Source organism: Phyllobates terribilis, unplaced genomic scaffold (assembly GCF_046119375.1).
Source record: "Phyllobates terribilis strain yellow unplaced genomic scaffold, ASM4611937v1 Scaffold_5__5_contigs__length_657084704, whole genome shotgun sequence".
Classification (NCBI taxonomy): domain Eukaryota; kingdom Metazoa; phylum Chordata; class Amphibia; order Anura; family Dendrobatidae; genus Phyllobates; species Phyllobates terribilis.
In genome coordinates, this window is record NW_027362765.1 from 120,686,899 (window position 1) to 120,702,134 (window position 15,236).

At 43.4% G+C, this 15,236-nt stretch overlaps 1 protein-coding gene across 7 annotated transcripts in view; it reads left to right on the plus strand.

The window, feature by feature from the left end:
• Positions 1-3,645: 3,645 nt before the first annotated feature.
• The window catches only part of TPD52L2 (TPD52 like 2), a 33,884-nt gene continuing 22,293 nt past the window's right edge, over positions 3,646-15,236 (plus strand). For 6 of the 7 annotated variants that reach the window (XM_073682878.1, XM_073682879.1, XM_073682882.1 and 3 more), the window contains exon 1: positions 3,646-3,752. In XM_073682878.1, coding sequence (XP_073538979.1) covers positions 3,677-3,752 — 76 coding nt within the window. In that variant the 5' untranslated portion in view covers positions 3,646-3,676. The remainder of the gene's footprint in view (positions 3,753-15,236) is intronic. The other variant, XM_073682880.1, reaches the window with a different exon arrangement.

The following is a 15,236-nucleotide window of genomic DNA, read 5'->3' on the forward strand; positions in this document are numbered from 1 at the left end:
CATCCACGTTTTAATAAAGTTTACAGTGTGTTGTAAATCGAAAAAAAGGTGCAGAGAACGGGCACTGGATAAAATTTGCAATTTTTTTCCGCCATAAATAGCCTGAACAACCTACCTCTTTGTACTTCAATTACAACTATTTTTAAGGTCTCTGCTTGCTGTCACTTATTAGATGTTTGGATGACACATGTTCTTATAGCAGAGCTCTATAAGAGTATTTGGTCAGTATTTTACCTCAGTATTTGGAAGCCAAAACCAGGAGTGGAACAATCAGAGGAAAAGTATAATAGAAACACGTCACCACTTCTGTATTTATCACCCACTCCTGGTTTTGGCTACAAATACTGAACGTGTGAATGTGGCCTAAGGGCTCGTCCACACGACCGTTTAAATTGTACAAGTGCTATCCGTGGTTTTGACGGATAGCACTTGTACCCATATTATTCTATGGGGCTGTGTATACGTCCGATTTTTTCCTCGGACAAAGTGGTCCGTGAGAAAAATAGGTGAAGTGTCCAATTTTGATCTGAGTGTCGGCTCAAACTTGGCAATGCAAGGTGTATGGGTCTTTGCAAAACATCAGACTGCACTCGGATGATATCCAAGTGCGGTCTGATTTTCACAAATTGGCATAATGAAGAAGGAGCAGAAACTTTTTTTCCCCCTTCACCTCCGAGAAAAATGGATCGGAGTCTGATTAGTATAAACGGACCATTTTTCTCGGATGTGGAGAAAATGGTAGCGAGCCCCTACCCTTGGGCTACATTACACTGATGAGCTTTTGGTGAGTTTTTGATGCTATAGATTTTCTGCACCTATTAGGTTACTTACATTTTAATTGTATTTTTATTGTTTTTTTTGTCTCTTTTTGGTATTTCATGTTTGGTATTTGGCTTTGACAAAACTTTATTGATACATTGTTGTAGTTATGTGTGGTTTAAAATGCATTTTTAATGCATTTCCACAAAGGAATTGCACTGAAAATGCAAATTTTACCTGCAAATTTTCCATATCTAATGCTCTTCTCATGATTTGCTGTTCTAATGTTCAGGTTTTTCAATGTCTTGTAAATGCTTCAGGCTTTCAAAAATGCCTAATTAGAAAAAAGAGAATCCATGTCAGTAGTTTGAAAATACTTTCCAAACTAGGCACTGTCCAATCAAATGGCTGCAAAAATGCTGGAAAAACTCTTCAAAACTGCAGCAGGATACAGAAAACTCCAAAAGGAGAGTTTCCTGAAGCAGTTTCCATTAGAAAACTTGCCGGAGAAAAACTCAGTGTGAACAAAATTTAAGGCTGCGTTCCCACGATGTGCTTTGGTGAGTTTTAGATGTTGCAGATTTTCTGCACCTATTATGTAAATTATGTTAAGTGGATTTTTTTAATAGCGTTTTAGAGTGCCGCTTTTTACATGGGTTTTCATCGCATTTTTCATGCTGCAGTTTTTGTCTGTTTTTGGTTTGTCATGCTTTAAATAAAGCTGCTTTGTTTTTGATATCTCCTGGTATTTGGCTTTGATAAAACTTTATTGATACAGTCATGTGCGGATTACATGCGTTTTTGATACGCTTACGCAGCCGAAACACACTAAAATCGAATGTACATTTTTTTACCTGTGGATTTATTTTCCGCATCTAATGCAAGTCTATGGGAAAAATAAGCACATAAAACTCAAAGTACCCGCTAGAGAGACTAACATGCGGCAGATTTGAAACTCGCACCGCAGGTCAGTTTACGCTGAGTAAATAAAAAGCACAGTGGGCATGAGATTCCTATAAATCCCATCCACTCTGCTAGAACTGTAAGCCGCTCTGTTTTCAAAGCAGCAAAAATATAGAGCGTCAAAATCTCAAAATAAGTTCATTGTGGGTACACAGTCTAAGGGATCTTTGACACGTCAGTGTTTCCAGTATATGCGGTGACAGTTTCCACACGTACTGGAGACACTGACACATGCAGACCCATTCAAATCTATGGGTCTGCGCACATGTCAGTGTGTTTCCACAGACCGTGTGTTCCACACGCTGACATGTCCGTTTTTTTGCGGATACACGGTCTGCAAAAGTGTCTCACGCAGAACACACACGGATGACATCCATATGTCATCAGTGTGACACGTACCGGCACCTAGAAATCAGCGGTAGTCAGCACTGTTCCCAAGCGCCGGGTGCTGAACGCTGCCCTCATCATGGTTCCCTGCCGGAGTTGTGATAAGCACCAGCAGGGACAGTGATGAGGGTAGTAGTGTCTGCTCCCGCAGTGTCCATCTGCAAAAATAAGAATAAAATATCAATATACTCATCTAAATTTCCCTGGCTGTAATCCATGCAACTGATCAGCAGAGGAGCCGGGGAGAATGAAGTGCTGCAGCGAGAGGGCGCCGGATCTCTGCTGAGCTCAGGAGTGGTGTCCTATCACTCACTGAGCACAGCTCCGGAGCCACTCACTGCAGCGCTTCATTCTCCCCGACTACTCTGCTGATTGGTTGCATGGATTACAGCGGGGGACACTTAGGTGAGTATATGGATTTTTTATTTTATTCTTGTTTTTACAGGTGGACACTGCGGGAGCAGACACTACTACCCTCATCATTGTCCCTGCTGGTGCTGATCACTGCTCCGGCAGGGAACCATGATGAGGGCAGCGTTCAGCACCCGGCGCTTGAGAACAGCGCTAACTGTACACTGATTGCCAGGCACCGATACATGTGATCCTGATGCGGCACGCGGTTGTCACACAAGTGACACACACGGAGACACGGATATCTCTGGTACTGTTTTTTCCGGTACCGAAAATATATGGACATGTGAAACCGGCCTAAGGATATGTGCATATGACGTCCTTTCGGGCAGGAGAACTCGCAGAGTTTTTCAAGAAGATGCTTCAGGCATTTTTCAACCCGAAGCATCTTTTTTAGTGTTTTTTTTTCCTGTTTCCTTAATGCTTTTTCAACATTTTTGACAATGTCTCCATCTTTTTTGGATCATCATTGTTTTTACAGACTTTTTTTTAACACCATTCAACAAAGAAGACCCCTGAAACAAGGACACTGGGGTCTTTTGAGGTTTCCCACTGACTTGTATTATAAAATACAGAGCGTCTTCAGAGTGGAAAACATCTGGAGAATCCGGTCACTTCTTTTTAGCCACTTTGTGCCTTTGTAAACCTGCAGCAGGTAAAAGACTGAACTACGAGTCATTGTTACATAGAAATACGCATGATCACTCTCAGGCTGTGTGCCCACGTAGCGTTTTTCAAGCGTTTTTGAGGCGGAATTTCCACAGCGGAAATGCTTGTAAAACGCTTGGTAACCCGCACCCCATGGTCCCCAATGGGATTCCGCAAGTTCTATGCACATGCTGCGGATTTTTCCGCAGCGTTTCACTGGCTTTCTCAGGTGCGTTTAGGAGTGGAATCCCCCTGAAAAAGACGCCCTGTGCACCTATACCCTAAGGGTGGCTTGACACAGAGGATTTTTAGAAAAATACAACCACAGTGTTTTAAAAGCCAGAAATGGATTTAGCAACAGCAACAAAAAAAAAACAGCTAGAGCAGACAGGCGCTCATACCTGAAAGCCTGTTAATGATACCGCCAAGACAATGGCGTCTGTGCTCCCAGCGCGGCGACATCGCTCTGTCATGACGTCATTTACATGCGACACTGCTTCAGCTGCTAATGTTTCGTCAAGCAGCTCCGCCCAAAATAGGAAAACAACTTCCGGTCAACGAAGCGATGGATCCCGGCGGGCAGGGTGAGGCGGGAGTGGGTGCGGGGCTTGTTGTATGTGGGGGTTGGGGGAATGGCCGTGCTCTTGACCCTTCTGAGGCCGGCGGGCATTGCTGGCTACCCTGCCCGGCGGTGGCGCCGTGCAGTGTCTATCATCCCTGGAATGGCGATGCTGGGTGTCATGTCAGGAGCTGTCAGTGTGCTCTGCCAGGCCGGAGGGAGAGAACAGTCTCCACTACAGAGCAACTAGGCATCACTGTGTGTGGGGGAAATGGGGAGGATGTGTTGTCATTGAATAGGGGGAGGCTGTCAATGTCACATGACATTGGGGGGGGGGGGCGCATATGGTCTTGTGATAGCAAATGGGAATGTGTGACATTGGATAAGTGCTCAGTGTGGTGTGGTGTGGCGCTGGACGGGGGCGTCGTGTGGCGCTGGATGGGGCGGCTGTGGGGGGCGTCGTGTGGCGCTGGATGGGGCGGCTGTGGGGGGCGTCGTGTGGCACTGTGGGGGGCGTCGTGTGGCGCTGGATGGGGCGGCTGTGGGGGGCGTCGTGTGGTGCTGGATGGGGCGGCTGTGGGGTGGGGGGCGGCTGTGGGGGTGCTGGACGGGGCAACTGTTGGCCCGCCGTTGGATGTAAGAAATAAGGGCAGGTTATAGTTTGCCCTGTCATACTGTATGGGGGGGCATTTGTCCTCTGGTCGTACTGAATGGAGGGGCTGTCAGAATATTGCCTGACACTGTATAGAGGTGATGGGGTTGTCCATGTACGTGACTTTTTTTTATCTGCCAGGCACTGATTATATACTAAGTAGACCGAGGATTGAATGAGTTACAGTCCAACCTGTTTGACCGCTGTTTCTCTGTGTAGGAGAATTTTGGCGGGGTGTTGTGGGGTGGCCTATTCTGCCATACATAGCAGAACAGCAGCATAGTTCCTTAAAAATCACAGGATCCTTTCACCAATACAAAATCTCAGCTTTGTATTGGGCTGGGGCTACACGGCATCTTTAGTCGCAACGCAGATCACGGAGGCAAAGATCACTGATGCATTGCAGCGTGAATGTGGTGGCATTATGACCCACAGGGTCGCAGCCTGCCTTGTAGGTTTAGTCTTGGGCCATGTTCACACAGTCAGTATTTTACATCCGTATTTGGTGCACTTGTTTCTATTATACTTTTCCTCTGATTGTTCCATTCCTGGTTTTGGCTTACAAATACTGACCGTGTGAATGTGGCCTTATTCACACACGTCCATGTTTTGAACAAACAGCAAATGGATGGCATCTTTGTTCTGTCCATTTGAAACACAAGACCAATTAAGATTAGCTAGTTTGGCGTGCAATTATGGGGAATGTAGGATATACCTGTTTTTTTGGGATGACCCTATATTTTGCGTTACATTTTCATTTTAGCACTTTGTATCATTGTGTGCCATCATATCCCACAGAGCAGTCATTGTTTCACACTCATTTGTAATGGCGGTGCTCTATGCGGAGGCTAGCTCTATGGCAGAATCAGCTCAACCTCATACCATTGGTACAGGATACATTGGGCCTCGGCTACACTGCGACTTCTTGTAGCACTGCTAATTGATTTAACTATTCAGCTGTAGTACCAAAACAATACATGAAGTTGTGTGCAGTTCGTGGACTGCAACTGTAGCTAACTAGTTATAATCAGTAGTGCTACAAAAAGTCAGTGGGGCTACGGAGTTGGAGTTGTAGTAGTCCAAGCTATGGTGGTACCATTTAGTCAGCTACCCCATTCTTACCTGTGGCCAGTCATTCATATAAGTTTTGCATCACCATATATCAGCCCTTTCAAAGGTTTCAGAGACAGCAAACCTCATGTCCGACCCCATAGACATTGTGTTAGTTTCTATTACAATCTGATCCACTTATCCTCAGAGGACCTTTCCAAAATAGCAAATTTCGCCCAGCAGCACTATCTCTTTAAATTGTAGTTAGATCTTTTCAAATGTTAGGACTACGGCAAGTGAAGGCCTCCATACACGTTAGATGACCGTCCGACAACCATTTGATGTGTATGGGGGATTCCCGAAATGTGTGGGGATAGATGGACTGGGCAGTTGTAATCAGGGCTGTGGAGTCTGTAAGCCAAACCCCTGACTCCTCAATTTCCATGACACCGACTCCCTCATACATGGGTCATGGTTAAGTGATAAATTTACTGTAGCACAGATTCATCTCAGCTAAAAGTCTAGACCCTTAGATCAGGAATAGGACAGACATTTATAGGACATTTCATAACTTTCCCAAATTCTTATGAAAAAAATATTCCCCACAAACTGCATTAAACTACTGTACCCAATTTATTATATATTTTAGGAGTCGGTCCATCTTATACCTACTCCACAGCCCTGACTGTAATTTGATCTCCTGATTGTTAGGTTTTCAGGGGGAGATAAACTTCTCTTCTCTCCCAATTGAAAACAAACGCTCCGCTGAGCGCTTGTGTATGAGGGAGTCGGGAGAGGTAGCTGCCTAACGAACATATAGCTGACGGCGATCTCTTGGTGTGTGTGACAAGCTTTATTCAGTCTGATAATGTTGCAGAGTGGCTTTGGAAGCTGCTTACATTAGCAGGGTGTTGCACTATGTTGGGGTGTGGTTCCATATGGCCATGATATCTCTTGGCAGTATTTATGTAGTGCACATGCTATCACTTCTGGAAGATATGAGCTGGACAGCCCACGTTTGTTCATTAGGGCTTATTCACATATTGGGCCCATGTTGTGTTTTTTTGCCCTAATTTTCTGAATTTGTGGCAAACACCTTGTTATGACTGTAACTTGTACATAAACGCTTACAAGTTAAGAGATGTATTTCTCTGGATCTGCATGTTATGTTATGGGTTGAACTCGGATCGACTTATATCCATGGCTGTGGAGTCGGTAAGCAAACCCTCCGACTCCTCAATTTCCATGACTCCACGACTCCCTCATACATGGCTCATGTTTAAGTGATAAATTTACTGTAGCACAGATTCATCTCAGCTAAAAGTCTAGACCTTTAGATCAGGAATAGGACAGACATCTATAGGACATTTCATAACTTTCCCAAATTCTTATGAAAAAATATTCCCCACAAACTGCATTGAACAACTGTACCCAATTTATTATATATTTTAGGAGTCGGAGTTAGCCCATTTTATACCGGCTCCAACTCCTCAGCCCTGCTTATATCTACCTTCAACTTTAAAAACTAGAAAACTATTGCACGTTTTTTGCAATGAAAACAAATTGGCTGCATAATACACAAATGTGCTAGTTACCCAGAAAATCAGATGCGCTTTGTGGTCGCTTTTTCCTTTGGTGTCGTTCCGCAGAGCCCTTTGGGAGCCAAACACACTGCCCCTTAAACTTTGAGACTAGAGAATCTTGTATCTGACACCCATATGATGAAAGTCCCATATTAGCTGGAATGTGTATCTAATATTGTGTATTTCAATGGCCTTTTAGAAGTTACTTAAAAAAGTTCAAGTTCAAAGTTGTCATTGTGTGCCATTTTATCACCTTGAGGACGGCGATTGATTGTTTCACACTAATCTGTAACTACAGTGCAGCACATTGCATTGGGGCGGTTGGATAGGCTAACTCTTACATTAATTGTCACCCTAGGCTTGGCGTTATTGTAGTCCAACCTAAGATGGTGGCATTAGTCACCTATCCCATTCTCACCTTTGGCCAATCCTATAACATGATGGATGTTCTTATCTTTATTATCCTCATTTATTAACACCTTCAAAGGTTTCAGAGACAGCAAATATCTTGTCCGGCCCCATAGACAATAAGTGTGTTGTATCCCCAGAGAACCTTTTCAACATAAGGAATTGTCCACAGTAAGGACAATCCCTGTAAATTATAGTTTTATTCTGTTGAAATGTTAGATCTATGTTAATTGGAAGACTGAAGGTCCCATACATGCTAGATGACCATCATATATGATATGTATGCTGGCCTCCTGGCTCTGCCGAGAGATGATGTTGGAGGAGAGAAGGATCGGGTAGTTAGAGTAGGGGATGTAAACTTCCCACTCTCTATTGAAAACTTCTAAAACTGTTCATGTGTATGAGGGTGTGGGAGAGGGAGGTGTTGGCTGAATGAACATTTGGCTGACAACGGGTCTCGTGTGTGTCCATCCAGCTTTGTACACCACAGTCTGATAATGTAGCAGTGACTTTGGCGTGTGCTTACGTTACGTTCCTTCAGCATTTCTATCTCTCACGACTCTCCCATACACGTGAGCGCTCTGCCGAGTATTCATGTGTTTTCAATAGGGGGATAGGAGAAAACATAGGGATCGGGAGTGTATGGGCCCCTAACACATCTGCTTTCTAATACAGTAGAGAACCTTTCAGAAAATCCTTAAAACCAGATGTTCACTTTAAGCCACTAGGTCTTCAGTCCTTGGCTCTCGCTTTGTCATGAAACAAGAACCCTCAGCATGGTTTGACAGTCTGTCGTCACATAGTTAGGCAGCTTTGCTGTTTTAGGAATTTGGGGAGCCTTATTACCCAGTTTTACTAGAAACAGGAATTATTGAGCAGCTGAATATGCTGTGACACAAAGACTTATTTTGCTATTGACATGCAGGGAAATGCTTTTTTTAATCAGAAAGGAGCAGTACTAATAACAGTACAAGCTTCCCCTTACACAGATGAGCTGATCATCATCTTATTTGGTTGCCATCATTCTAGATTTAAACACTCTGATTGCAGATGAGATACAGATAGAGATTTAGTAACATGTGGTAGATTATAATGATTGCTGCTGTGAGCTCGCTGTCCAAGCCAGAGAATCCTACTGTAGGAATGGCCGGTATTCCACAATCACAGCCATCTGGCCTCAAAGGAGAGGCAGATCCATGAAAGGGGCTCAAATAAATATGGAAATGCTGGTTGAAAATGGTCTTATAGAAGTGTTCTTCCACTAAGGCAACGGCCCCACTATCACTATTTGGTCAGTATTTTTTCTCGGGAGTGGGAACCATAACCAGGAGTGGGTGATAAATGCAGAATGGGTGACTTGTTTCTATTATACCTTTTCTCTGATTGTTCCTCACCTGATTTTTGCTCCCAATACTGACCAAATACTGATAGTGGGGCCGTGGCCTAAGACTCACTGTAGGGTGAGCAGGGAGGCAGAGATGCTGCGGTGGAGGTTTCACCAATTTAAGATACACCAGGTAACTGCTCTCCTCCAAATTAAAGATGTGCGAGTGCATTCAGAGAAGCTAATTAACCAGATTTGCTAATCTGGTTGAAAAACTTCACTCAGAGACTGAACCACGCAAAATGGCATACTTTATTACGTAGACATGGGGTTATATAGTATTCTACTTCTAGGTGGGATTAGTAAAATTCATTGCTCTTTCTGATAACTCGGCACACTGCAATTTGCTCATCCATGTATCTCTTGGCCTCAGTAACGCCTTAGGAATTCTGATGCGAGGGGTGAAGTCGTCTCTCGGCGCCATCTTTGCAAACTCGACATGAATCTCTGTTATCAGCCATGCACATGCATACGTCATTCTCAGGAAATCATTTAGTTGTTCATGTCTCCAATAAGAATAGAAACTTAGTTATATATTCATTAACTATTAACATAAGCATGTGCATATACACATTTGCATACATACATACACATAGATTATTCCATCATCTCTATATTAATTCACACTGATTAGGTAATCTATTAAAAGAAACTAATTGATTTTCTATAATATATATTTTACCTTGACACTGCTACTTTTAAAAAAAAATCTATGCCATTTAACAAAGCAAGAAGTGATGTACTAATGTCTTACATCCCACCAAGTGTCCGTGTTCTTTTGCTAATTAAAGTACAAGTGCCTATTTTAGGAATGACACCCTGAATTTATACTTGGGGTACAGGACCTGACACTTATGGTACGGTATGATGACAAGCTAACACTAAGGGATACAAGACAATGGCAGCATGGCACTCGACTATCAGGAGAAGGCACAGGCCAATGACACCCAGATTAGGGTTACAGGTCTGTAACATCCCAACACTTGGTATAATGATTGCACATTGACACATGAAGCCCAATTTTAGGGTACGTTAAGCACCATTACTTTAGATAACCCAAATTAGCACAGATTGAATCCATTAGAGGTAGTGTCTCTGTGGCCGATCATTAAACTGCATCCGTTGCTGTCTACAGAAGTTTCATCAGGATGAATAAGCACTTGGTACATCTGTTGCCTGTTTACCTACGCTGTGATCCACAGTTACTCCTTGTAATGTTTTATAAGGGGGCAGTGGGGCATTAAGGAATTGTGACAAAATTTAGCTGAAAAACTGCGTTAACATCTCGTCCTCCACTTTATTCATAGATCTTTTGTTAAAAGTTTCTGAATAAGGATCTCTGGGACTGCAGAGTTTTGTGTATATCAAATGTGTGGATGAGGATACATATAGGCCCCAATTCATCAAAACAATTTCGCCAGAATTCTGGCATAAATTGCTTTGAAAAATCACCATTTTTGTGCAACTTGGAGTTAGGTGAAAATTTTGCGTCTCTTGGTGTTCTTGCCCAGTTCTTCCCAGCTCCATCAAAATTTGTAGAGACTGGGGATGCCACAGCTCTTGTAGTTCATGATGAGCTGTGGCGTTCCTTACTCTAGAAGTCTTACTCCAGACTGGGACTGGAGTAAGATTTCTGGCATTGCTCACAGACGCTCCAGATTCATTAGGGGGCTTCTGACTCCCAACATGCCCCCTCACTAGCCTTAAAGCGTACCTGTCAGCAGGATTGTGCTCCGTAAACCACATACACTGTCAGGTGGGCGATATTACACTGATTAAAATGATAACTTGGTTGATGAAATCTGTGCTGTGATTTTTTTATAATCTTTATTTTCGTTCCTGAGATAATGATATGCCTGTGCTTCGGGGCAGCCTGTGGGGAGGGACTCTATCTGGTGCTCTGCTTATGTATTCATATGTACAGTTTCTGACAGATTACTGTGCTTTCAGTGACCTGTCTCCTATTTGAAATATTGCCTGTATAATCGTGGTACACATCAGGAAATTTACCTGCAGCCAAATGTCCCCGCCGCATGCTCAGTAACATATCTTGTTTGCCGAGAGATGGTACTGCGCAAGCGCGGCCGGCAGTGCCATATTGCTGCAGGCAAATTTCTTTTTTCTCCAGCAAAATGGCACCTGCGCGTGCACAGTAGCATCTATCGCTTGCCGATAGATGCCACTGCCCAAGCGCTGCTAGCTGTGCCATTTTACTGGAGGAAAAACAAATATGCCTACAGTAATATGGCGTCGCCGGTCGCGCTTGTGCAGTAGCATCACTCTGTTGCCAAGAGATGCTACTGCACATGCGCGACTTGCGGCGCCATATTGCTGGGGCCAAATATTTTTTTTAATCTAGCAAAATGGCAGCCGCGCAGTAGCTTGTATCGCTTGCCGATAGATGCCACTGCCCATTTTGCTGGAGGAAAAAGAAATTTGCCTGCAGCAATATGGCGCCCACGCGTGCGCAGTAGCACATCTCGGCAACCAAAATATGCTACTGTGCATGCGCGGGCGGCGGGGGCTGTTGTGCTACAGGCGAACTTCTTGATGTGTACCACAATTACACAGGCAGTATTTAAAATGGGAGACAGGTCACTGAAAGCACAGTGACCTGACAGAAGCCGGAGATATGAATACATAAGTAGAGAACAAGATAAAGCCCCTCCCCAAAGGCTATGTGCCCACGATGCAGAAAATTTCTGCTTCATTTCTGCAAGTCCTCTCCCGGAAAAACGGATGCGGAATTCCGCAAGCGTTTATCGCGCGTTTTCGACATGCGGAATTGCCTTGCGTTTTTTCATGCATTGAATAAGGCAATTCCGCTTGCGGAAACGCAAAATTAATGAACATGCTGCGGATTTTTGAACGCAGCATAAACGCTGCGTAAAAATCTGCAGCATGGGCATAGAACTTGCGGATTCTCATTGGGGACCATGGGGTGTGGATTACCAAGCGTTTTACAAGCGTTTCCGCTGCGGAAATTCCGCATCAAAAGCGCTTGTAATCCGCACCGTGAGTACGCAGCCAAAGGACCACCCCGAAGCACGAGCATATCATTATCTCAGGAATGAAAATAAAGATTATAAAAGAACCACAGCACGGATTTCATCAACAAAGGTATCATTTTACTCAGTGTAATGTCGCCACCTGACAGTGTATGTGGTTTACTGAGCACAATCCTGCTGACTGGTGCGCTTTAATGAATCAGGGCTATATTGTTCAGCAGCCAAATCTTTAAAGACTAGGGCCCCGATTCATCAAGACTTGTGATTATTTTGCTGGTCCTGGAGCATCTGATGAGTGGTGTGCACCATGCTAAAAATCTTACTGTAGTAAGATTTATGGCGTAAGGAATGCCACAGCTCGTCACACCCCTGCCGCACCTCTGTCCTGCCTCAGCTATGTCCATTTTGGCAGACCTGGGAGAAACTGTTGTGAAAACACCAAAAGTCTCCAAATTTTGCAACTTTTCAAATCAATTGTCAGAATTCTGTTGAAATTGTTTTGATGAATCGGGGTTGAAGACAACTTTCACACATCTGTGAAACACGGATTGTGCTCAGATGGGAAGATTTGGCCTAAGTATTATTAAAAATCTACTACTGCCCAAATGTGTGCACTACAAGATGTTTGCGGTCATCAGTATGACTATGTAAATTGTTCTTGTCTTGCAGATATTGTTGTGCACGTTGCATGTACACTATATTGCCAGTCTACAAACTAACTACCGAGTCATTAATATATGATTATTAGGGTTGAGCTCAACACTAGTCTCTATATCCTTAATTGCCTGATGGATTTCTTGTGTGATTATTTTAAGTATAGAGTAATTCGAGGTTCAACAGCCAGGGTCCTGTGTGTGTCATTATCTGCTTCCCTTTCTGGTATCGCTTCCATGTTGTTTCCTCTGACAAAACACAAGCATCAGGCGCACAGCAGGGGTCGTGTATATATAGTGTCATTTATCCCAAGCTTGTTTTTCGTAGCAATTCTTTTATTAGCGGCAGCCGCCGTTTTTTATCACTTGCACATTTCAAACTAGAAAGACGGGTCTAGCTTCTTGAACCTGTTCGCAATTTTTACAGTGTAAAGAAATGGAGTAATGAGATGACGATACGGTTCCTCTAAGGCTGCATTGTCAGTATTTTGGGTGAAGTGGAACAGTTAGTGACTACATAAGCTGCAGTGTGGTTAAGTCTAGGACTAATGTGACAACAGAACATTGAGATTGCAAATGTAGCACTGTCAGTTGTAACTAATGAAAGGCGGATTGCAGCAACTTGTGGGTGACAGACAATACAACTACAGTCATCATCAGTTGTAGTGTAGTAGCGTGACATTGTGATCTTCTATCGCTTGACTACAAGTCGTCACATAGCGCTGGCTTGTACATGTTGGCCTTTGATGACTAATTTCCATCCTATGTCTATAGTTAAATTAGGGGACTCGTGTAAATGACTGTATTATGGGTCATCTTTCCTGTACAATTCCTTTAATATGGCATGCTTAGAAGTCTTAGGGCCTGTACTGTACCTGTGGTTTGTTTTCCTTGCTTGATTTGTATGGAAAATGTTTGCCATTTGTCTTTCAGGTATTGCCTTTAAGGGGTTTTGCTAACTCAGCAAGTTATCACTTTTATGCAGCATAGGTGATAACTTGCTGACTGTTCCCCCAACGATTCTGAGAACAGGAAAATGTTGGCAATGCCTTGTGGCCGTGCATGCACTACATTCCTTGTCTATGGGACTGTTGGAGATAGCACAGTGCTATACTGAGCATTGAAATGAATGGAACGTTTCAGAGCCCCTTTCTAGGTTTCACTAGGGGATTTAGCAGTCAGACCCCCTCAGTGATCAGCAAGTTCATACATAGACTTCATGTATATGATTTTGCTATGTGTACGAGGCCTTATAAATAGTCTCTTGTTCCTATATAGTGTGCAAAAAGCTTATTAATGAGGTGGTATTATTCTTTGTGTGATCTCTGAACTGGCCCTATGTCCAGAGCTTGGTTTCCTGTGATTTCCTTTGTTCTGTGTCAGCTCATCTGCTGGACTCTTATCTGGCCACTGGTGTTTGTGTAGGATGTGTCATTGAGGGAGATCTAATTTCCTTAGTTGCACAGAATATGTCTGGCTCTCCAGATAGTTTTAATGTTCGTGATCAAATCACACCGCACTCTGTGCAATAAGTCAGGAACAGGCTGCTATGGAAAGAGGACCGTTTCCTGTTTGTGTGTGGGCAGCTTCCTACTCACTGGTTCCAGGTTCTCTGTCTCCTTTTTTTTTTTTTTTACAAAAACTTGGGTGTTTTAATAGTGGGCACAAATGGATGACATTTTCCTTACCCTAGTCCTTCTTTAGTAGTCTACCATTTGGATAATAATTGACTTATGAATTTGTAAGCATTTCAATGTACAGTACAGACCAAAAGTTTGGACACACCTTCTCATTTAAAGATTTTTCTGTATTTTCATGACTATGAAAATTGTACATTCACACTGAAGGCATCAAAACTATGAATTAACACATGTGGAATTATATACTTAACAAAAAAGTGTGAAGCAACTGAAAATATATCTTATATTCTAGGTTCTTCAAAGTAGCCACCTTTTGCTTTGATGACTGCTTTGCACACTCTTGGCATTCTCTTGATGAGCTTCAAGAGGTAGTCACCGGAAATGGTTTTCACTTCACAGGTGTGCCCTGTCAGGTTTAATAAGTGGGATTTCTTGCCTTATAAATGGGGTTGGGACCATCTGTTGTGTTGTGCAGAAGTCTGGTGGATACACAGCTGATAGTCCTACTGAATAGACTGTTAGCTGCTTTTTTTCTTGCCATAATACAAATTCTAAGTAAAGAAAAACGAGTGGCCATCACTACTTTAAGAAATGAAGGTCAGTCAGTCCGAAAAATTGGGCAAACTTTGAAAGTGTCCCCAAGTGCAGTTGCAAAAACCATCAAGCGCTACAAAGAAACTGGCTCACATGAGGACCGCCCCTGGAAAGGAAGACCAAGAGTCACCTCTACTTCTGAGGATAAGTTTATCCGAGTCACCAGCCTCAGAAATCACAGGTTAACAGCAGCTCAGATTAGAGACCAGGTCAATGTCACACAGAGTTCTAGCAGCAGACACATCTCTTCAACAACTGTTAAGAGGAGACTTTGTGCAGCAGGCCTTCATGGTAAAATAGCTGCTAGGAAACCACTGCTAAGGACAGACCACAAGCAGAAGAGACTTGTTTGGGCTAAAGAACACAAGGAATGGACATTAGACCAGTGGAAATCTGTGCTTTGGTCTGATGAGTCCAAATTTGAGATCTTTGGTTCCAACCACCGTGTCTTTGTGCGACGCGGAAAAGGTGAACGGATGGATTCTACATGCCTGGTTCCCACCGTGAAGCATGGAGGAGGAGGTGTGATGGTGTGGG